General features: G+C 34.2%; 1 protein-coding gene across 1 annotated transcript; it reads right to left on the bottom strand.

Moving 5' to 3' along the window:
• Positions 1–6,208: 6,208 nt before the first annotated feature.
• Positions 6,209–8,305, bottom strand: LOC134855968 (uncharacterized; the record flags this gene model as incomplete). Its single annotated transcript, XM_063872335.1, is given in 3 exon segments — positions 6,209–6,493; positions 6,708–7,393; positions 7,628–8,305. Coding segments are annotated over 3 exon segments (1,470 nt in total). The 3' UTR covers positions 6,209–6,321.
• Positions 8,306–8,954: the final 649 nt, after the last annotated feature.

The following is an 8,954-nucleotide window of genomic DNA, read 5'->3' as shown; positions in this document are numbered from 1 at the left end:
GGTGTTGATAATTTTCGTAGGGCTCTATAATAACAAGAGCTCTCTCTTTTAATGGTCGAAAGCATGACTCAAATTCGGAATACTCTGTGCTACTTCCGTAATAAAATTAGGCTCGTTTTAAAATGGCTAAAAATTTTTGACGAAAATCAAATTAATTTGTTTTTCAGCTGCAGATGTCTTTTCCCCTCGCAGCAGATGCAAAACATGTGCAATAGAAATACAAGCAACAGCTGCTCTGGTCCAATACGAGGCAGCCAACAGACATGTTGGTACGACTAAAGATAGAGTCAACGCAAAATCAACTAAAACACTGAACTCTCTTGTAACAGTCAACAGTTTTGACAAAGAGCTTACTTCGCATAAAGCCGACAAACATGCTTCAAAAAAGGAGCGTGAAAAGATGCAGGTATGTAGAAATAAGACGAGATCCGGATGATAACTAAAAGAGGTTAGCAACTTCCAAATAGATTCTATTACCCAGCCTTAACTATTTCGAAATATTTTTATTTATAGAGGACAAAACCGGCAAAATCAGATATTGAAAGAAGTAAATTTAGTGCTTTTCTTTCAGAAGAAGTTTTTGAAACGCGTCGGTGAAATTAATCTTCAAAAACCCACCAAAGAAATAACAATGGTCAAACGCAGAGAGCTATAACTTTTATGCAGAATTGACAAAACACTTCATTTACTGCATTTCTAATGAATAAAACAGAAAACTTCATCTAAGGCACGCTGTTTTTTTTCTCGCTATGTTCAGATCTGTTCTGACTCTTTCCAGCATTCATCTAAAAGAATTGTTAATTGATATTAATTTGTTTCAGCATCACTGTTTATGTGATTGTGAAAAAAACATAATAATCATTTACTATTTGATTGAAATCGTTTTTTAAGACAAAAAACTCACAAGTATTCACATTCGCAACATATGGTTCATAACTGATTCCTAGTCTCAATTTGTCTTTGATTCTGATCAATTCGACGGACTCTTTTTAGATCATTCGAAAAGTATTGTTGTCCTGAGCTCAAATTTGAAAAGATATTTTACCTATGATCGTTTTTCGTAAAGTTACGGGGTTTAAAGATTTGCATTTTGGCCAATTTGGAACAATTAACGCGCGATATATTTCGCGCTATTAACGCGTAAGCGGAAAGTTAATCCGTGTTAGAAACTGTTCCAAATCGGTTGAAAATGGCTTATTTGCCATAATTGATTTGTTACAAGGAGCGAGATCTATCCTTTTGTGCTTTATATGGCGTGTGGGGAGATGATTTTCATAAAAAATTTCAAGTTTGGGGAATTTTTTTTTTTCATTTTGTTTTATTTCATTTAATTTCTCCATGTTATTACTGCACCATAGACCTTAGGAGGCAGTCGGAACATTCAGGGCATCGCCTTGATACGAGCAGTCTTGTTATCAATTATAATTGAACCTAATTTATTTTTTTTTTCAAGAAATTTTTTGTTTTTCTTGAATTATGATCAAATAGTTTTTCTTTTTTTCTCCAATAACTTTGTTCAAGTTTTTTTAACATTAAAAACAATAGCACATTGATTGAGTTTTTCAATTAATTTGATAATTTCACATACTTGCTCTCTCTCTCTCTCTCTTTCAGCGTACAAATGAAATAGAAATGTAGAAATGCTATCGATCGTAAAGTACTACAATACTACAATAAAAAACTTCACTAAAACCAGCTCAGATAGCTACCTATAGGAACTGAGCAACGGTGTAAGGGTAAGCGCAACAATACTAAACGCCAGAGTGTGAGTGAGTGCCAAACCGGGACAAGCCGATCAATCTCGCTCCCATTAACAAAAATTGTGGGATAATGATAATCATCCTTACTACATTTTTTCTTCATTGCATATTTCCGATTGCTACTATCAAAAACCGTTGTTTCCTAATCCAACCAAAAACAACTGCCGCCTTACTCTTCACTTCTTTACTACTGAACCAAAACTGGTTTTTTCTAAATTCATCCAAAACCTTCATGTTTATTTTCAAACGATACATGTTTGTTTTACCAGAACTTACCCAACACACCATCATGAAATAGCGCGAAAAACTGACATTAGAAATTGGAGTACAAAATCATACTGTAAATGCAACTCCAGAATTAAACCTAATCGTTGAGGCACGAGAAGATCGCATAATGTTAGGGTTAGGGTGGTTGATATAGGGTGGATGTCATTATTGAATTTCACGTAATCTCTCCGCACTACTGTGAATTCCGATATTCGCAGAAAAACAAAGTAGAGGTCAGCAGAGGAACCAAGAAATTGGCAAACAAAAAAATAACTCATTTGAGCAAGAATGAGACAACGAAGACTCAACAAATGAAAGCGCAAATCCGATCCATAGGCAATTCAGACAATCTACGTAGCAACCAACCTTGGACAAAAACGATTGAAGAATAAAGAAAATGTTTAATAATTAGAGACTGTGATTAAAGTAAAGTTCAGATGATGATACTGCAAAATCACAGCCATTTCTAAGACAAAACACCCGTTCCACAACACACATAACTTCAAAAATTGCAGAATCAGCAACAACCATTTCAACTTTTCTACATAAAACAACCATGACTTCCAAAACACACATAACTTCCAAAATTTCAGAATCACCAACAATCATTTCATTTTTTCAACATAAAACAACCATGATGTACGTGTGAAACCCCGCGGGAAAGAAAGAAGAAAATCAAGACCCAATAATAACAATTGGCCTTCAATTGAAAGAGACAGTCCTGAAAAAAAAATTTTAACGGCTGAGAGTTTTATCTCAAACGCTGAGGTTCTGCAAAACGATGCAAATTACTATCCATCGTTGTCCATTGCTCCAATATATCATCAAACGTCGTTATTTGCTTACAAAAAAGCCAACAATCAATGTACACAATTTTTATCAAAAGCACAAATATCCAAACTTAGGATAGAACTCTTCATACCTAATCGAGTTTTGAAATAATTGGCTAAAAAGTTACAACTGCCTTTAACGAATACTCCCCCAATGCCGAAAATACATCTTTGAATTTCACCACAAACATCAAATTAAGCAACTTTTACGGTTTTATTCTAAACACTGCGTTTCCCGCAAGCGTGGTCAATGAGAAATAAAAATTTGTTTGGAAAAAGTACAATAGTAACTTGAATAATTGAATACAATTCCATGAAAAAACTTTCATCTCTTCAAAAGCACAGATATCGAAACTATCTGATCTGATTGATATTGCCGCTATACGAACTCAGGATAGAACTCTTCATTACTAATTGAGTTTTTAAATTATTGGCTAAAAGTTACAACTTCCTTTAACGAACACTCCCTCAAAGGCGAAAATAAATCTTTGAATTTTACCACAAACATCAAATTTAGTAATTCTTACTGTTTTTTTTCTACAGGCTGCGTCTCTTGCCTGCACGGTTAATTGGAAATAACAATTTGTTTAGAAATAATTTAAGAGGAACATGAAAAGCTGAGTACAATGAGAGTAAATCTACGGAATAGCAATTGATTGCTTGAGAGATAAAAAAATTTGCATTGGTTGAACAAACAGATAATGCATCGACGTGCTGCTACTGTTTTGAAGAGATTGAAACTACTGAAAATCTTTTATTTAAAATTGAAACTCTACAAGCAGCACCAACTATAAAAAATCGAAACGCCTGAAAAAACTTTTTTCAGCCAATTTGCTCAAAATTCGTGTAAAGACTCGCTGCAACTGCTTTTATGGGCGTTTTTTAAGAATATCCTTAAATATTAAAAGTTTTCCCAATATTTCACTACGAGTATGCGTAACTATGCTTCTATGATGTGAGTGTCATGTTATACTTTTCTGAGTTTGAAAAATAATACCCAACACGGCAACCTGAAAAAAAGAGATATCTGTGATACTTCTGTTTTGTGTTCAGATGAACCATAATCTGAAAGGTCATCTTACACTTGACAATTTCAAAGTGATTGTAAAAAAAATCATCAAGAGATATCTTGTGTATCTTGTCTAATATAACCATTTTTAGAAGATTTCTACAAAACTGTAATCGGCTCTAATTGATAACAAGACTGCTCGTATCTGGGCGAAGCCTTTTTTTGCTTAGACATCACCTCGCACGCCATATTGAGTACAAAGTGATAATTTTTGCTCCTATTAACAAATCAATCATGGCATATAAGCTTCGTTAAACCATTTTGGAGCGATTTTTAAGACAAAATAAGTCTCCGCTTACGCGTTAATAGTGGGAAATATATCGCGCGTTAATTATCCCAAATTGGTCAAAATGGCAATGCTTAAGCCCGCCTTAATTTTACGAAAGAATAATCACAAGTTAAATATAGTTAAAATATAAAATTAAGCTCAGGACAACAATACCTTTTGAATGATATAAAAAACATTCTGTCATAAACGGCTAGTTAAAAAGGCGAATTTTGTCTGAAGAATAAAATTCCAACCCGTGCGCAAATATTCAGTTACTTTAGGTACGAAAGTTGAAACCGTGGATTCCCTCATACGCGAAGGACCGAATGCACAAAAAAATCAGCCAATCAGATTTGAGTAATCTAAAATTTGTAAAGAAAGTAAACATTTCCAGGGACTGCATTTTGATATTGGCCGGATATAAAAATGGCAGAAATATGGAAAATTTTCAAATTGTCACTGACCGCTGTCGAATTCAAACAAAATATATATTTCAAGGGTTTTGTTATGAAACAAGCAAAATATTGCTTCATTTATTTCATTTTAATTGAATTGGCAATTACTTCTTTTTAAAAGTTAACCTACGGCTAATTTTGTTTTCGGTCCTTCGCTCACAAGTTTTTTTTCGCTCATTCGGTCCTTCGCGCATGAGAATAACCCCTAGTCAGAACAATGTCCTCTTTTAGATTTTTGAAAAATATTGGTGTATATGAATTATTAATAATTAATAGTTCAAACTTCTAATTTTGGCTCTTATAGTTGATTGTATTTTTCTGACTGCGGGCATTTTTTTCACTCGAATGCCACAGTAATAAAACCTAGTGAAAACGCCTAGAGTGAAGTCTATAGTAAACAAATGTATAATTATATAGAGTAACTTTTATTAGAGTGTAGAACTTTACTAAAATTATGTAGAGTTAACTTAATGGACTTTTTAAGGTAAGTTTACCTCAACTTTTTTATAGTGTTTTCATACACAATTCAAAATTATATCTCAGTTTAACTATTGGAAGTTTTGCTTTTTTTCAATATTGTTTGGACTTCATAAAGTTTTGTGTATTAAGCTGCTGCCTTCCCAAATAACTTGATCGCCTATTTTTTTCGAACAACAATTCTGCTTTTAACGATTTATCGAATAAGTTTGCCATCTGTAAAAAAGTTTCGCAAACTCTTGCTGATTAAATTCTGATACTTTTTTTTGTAAAATACAGAAATCTAAGTTCGGTTTTATATAGATATTTTGAAATTTTTTTGAGAGAAGTTTTAGTTTGCATTATTTGTTTTGATGGGCTCAAACGTAGAAATGTCTACCTATCATCTAAGAAACAAATGGCAATAAGTAAATTAAAGCAGCACCATAAATTGAAGCATAACAAAGGAAAGCCAGTTGAGTTAGATAAATAGACCAAGTTTTATACATTTCAACTTAAAGCGACAAGTCTGAAATCACGAGCGAAGTAAATAGAAAAAAATTTTAAGTGCGCGTCAACTATTTCAAATATACTTTATAGCTGGTAATTGTGATTTCACATTTCTTATATCGAAACAAACTATCAGCAAAAATTTAAGAAAACAAAAGAAAACGTGGACTTGCAGCTGATGTTTTGGATGCTGGTACTAATATCGTTAAAATTTTTCGGACATATTTTAACAACCAATTTTGAATAAGGATCTTTATTTACAAAGCATGTTTATAGCAAAAACCATAACGGACCAAAAGTTGCATCAAAAGTTAAATAATTTATATAAACTCGAATCTGGTTTGATTAAGGACAACAGTCAACAGATTTTTAACTGATTTTTTTTTTCAAAAAAAAACAAAAACAAATTTTTAAAACTAACTGCTAAAAGCTTTCTTTTTTTCTTCTTGCTTTTTTTCTTTTTGATTTCTTTTTTTTCTTTCTGATTTTTTCTCTTCTTGCTTTAGAAACGTATCTTAACAAGCATTTTTTTGCTTAAAAGATTTCAACAAGAACTTGTCAAAAACATCCTTTTCTGAACAATTTTCTCCAAATCGCGTTTTCCGGCGCCTATTAACACTTTCCAAAATCGAGTGTAAAAACATTTAAGTTCAATCTGTCGCATCAAGGACAATCGAATGTTTTGGACTTCTTCGGGTGTTTTCGTTCAGTTGTAATCACACGTCTGGTGAACAGATTTCTCCATCAGAGATCGAACCACATCCGGTCTTACGTAATAACTCGAGTCAGTCGAGGCCTCTTTTCTGCTGGGAGACAGAACGTGAAGAATGTGACTTTGACCCGCATTCACGGCCACTTGCTTCATGTGACCATTTGACCTGATCATAAATTGAAAACTATCATTAATCAAAGTTCGCCTCTTCTGCTCCATAAAACAAATTTGAATTGAATAGATGCTATTTTGGTTCTAAGCTTATCTAGGATTTTCTCGAGGGGCGGGTAAAAACGCTTTTCTGGCCCTTGAAAAAAATATTTAGGGTTGATCGGCTGAAAATGAATGATCTAGAACAGTGCAATAAAACTTGTACGGACCTTTTACTAGGAGTTGTGATTTCAACGACCATACCTCCTGGCGGCATGTAAACAGCCATAGTATGGCCAGCACCATGGACTCCGAAGAAAACATCAGTCCGACTCATTAGATGTATTTGCTCTTTCACAGACATGAGTTCCAAAGAAGCTTCTGTGATTTCGACGTTTTTAAACGACCTGATAGCTTGCATAACTTCTTGCTCATTTGTTATTTTTCGCTTAATTTCTCCTTGCGGATTTCCAGGATGGTTGACGTAATTTCTCCGCCAAACTATTGTAACCCGTAAACGCGAACAGTTTCTGGCCTCTAATCTTACGCCAACTTTCTGATAACCTTCATTTCGAAACTGACTAAAAGAACTTGAACCGGTTTGCATTTGATTTTTAAAAACGCTTCCTTGTCGATTCGGTCTGAAAATCAAGTTCTCAGCAAAAACTAAAGATTTTGAAGGGTCTACACCGTTTGAGATTTTCAAACTTGGCAAATACAGAACATCGTCGAAATAAATTCGCCATAATTGGTCCATAGTTGATTTCGGATGGTTATCGAGTAGTATGACCTGGACGCTTTTATCTATGGCCCGAATGATATGAAATAGGTCGAACACGTCCATGACCATCCAATAGGCATTTGCGTATTCTTCTCTCACGGCTGCAATCATCCATTCGTACGCGTGGTTTTTAGTCTTCATAATTGTACAAGTACGATAGATGGGTCCTTGATATGAAAAGGGGTCAAAAACAGGGTGCAATTTAGTATTCATAGATTTTGAAACAAACCCCCCCTTGTACCTTCCCCTCTCCACCCAAACACCCCCCCCCCCCTCCAACCCCACACCCGCTTAATGTTTTTATTTTATTTCTACTTAGATGCGTTTTTTATTCTTTGATGCGTTTTTTAAGACCCAACTATCGCTTACCTTCGAAAGTTTTTTGGCAAATTCGGTCGAAACAACCGACATAGCTTTGAAGTATTTCGTCTGATGAACTAGTCGATGAGGCAAATGATGTATACAAAGCATTGTCATAAACTTTTCCGTAAATGAGAAAAACTCACCGCGATTTTCTTTCGAAATTTGACCTTCATTTGGGTCAATTATAACATTATGTAATATTTGAACTCGGTAAAAATATTTGAACTCTTCGATACAGCGAGAGTACGCAAGGGCGTCGAGTTGTAATCTAGAGACGTTAATTGCATTTTCCGATAACCGATTCGGATCAACAGGATCGTATTGGCTAAAAGTTCGACGATCTGCGTCAAATTTTTGACTCTCCAAAACGGATTTTGATATGTTACTTCCTGATTGTAAATTGCTAGTATAAATATCGCCTGCGTTCGAAACTCCAAAAGCGCCAAACTTTGGGCTTTCGGGAGTAAAAATTTTGGAAAATGTGACAGTCTCTTTCATTCTGGAAGAGTCAAATGAATTGTAGAGACATAAATTTAAATAAAATAAAACATAAAACAAAATAACAACAAGAAAAATAGTTTTCGCCGCGTTTTTCGATCGTCTCATTGTTTCAAACATTTTCTCAAATTAACGATATGCAAATAAATTTTCAGCGAAGAAGGAAAAGTTGACGATTTTGATAAGCTGAACATTTTGAGCAAAAATTTAGAAGACAATCTTGTAACGCGCCATTTGCGTTTCAAGCACGACTAATATTGAAATCTTTGTTTTTCTCTATATTTGTTTCGCGATTTAAAAGTGCCACTTTAATATAAATTTCATTGCGAAACTCAAATGCTTTTCTTGTGCTGGAAAATTAATTATTAATCTACGCGTATCACCTGCTTTTGATCTGAGCTCGCGTTGAGCTTAGCTTTACTTTTCTCAATCTCATTTTTTTCAAATTCAAGCATTTATCAGATTTACTTGGTTCACTATTTGTTTGACTTGCATAATTTTTCCCTATGGTAAAAATAACTAACAGGATTGTAAATAAATTGTTTTGTTTGACTGCTTGTTTGCTTAGCCAAAGTCATTTAATTGTAGGTTGAAAAAAAAACAAGTGCCGGTTGTGGTAGTAGGGTAATTTATTATTCCACCCACCGCTTTAATCTAATCCACCGTACTGTTTTTTATTTGTGCATCCCCTGAATTGCTTTTGACTAATGGAAAGAAAATCGAATTCTGGGGCAAAAAAACTACAATAACCTTAGGGTAAGAATATAACAATAGCCTTAGAAGATTACCCAGATGTTGCTAACACCCACCCCAATCCATCTTGTTTCGAAAAGCT

Source organism: Symsagittifera roscoffensis, unplaced genomic scaffold (assembly GCF_963678635.1).
Source record: "Symsagittifera roscoffensis unplaced genomic scaffold, txSymRosc1.1 SCAFFOLD_1035, whole genome shotgun sequence".
In the NCBI taxonomy this organism is placed as follows: Eukaryota; Metazoa; Xenacoelomorpha; order Acoela; family Convolutidae; genus Symsagittifera; species Symsagittifera roscoffensis.
This window is presented reverse-complemented; position numbering and strand designations above follow the sequence as displayed.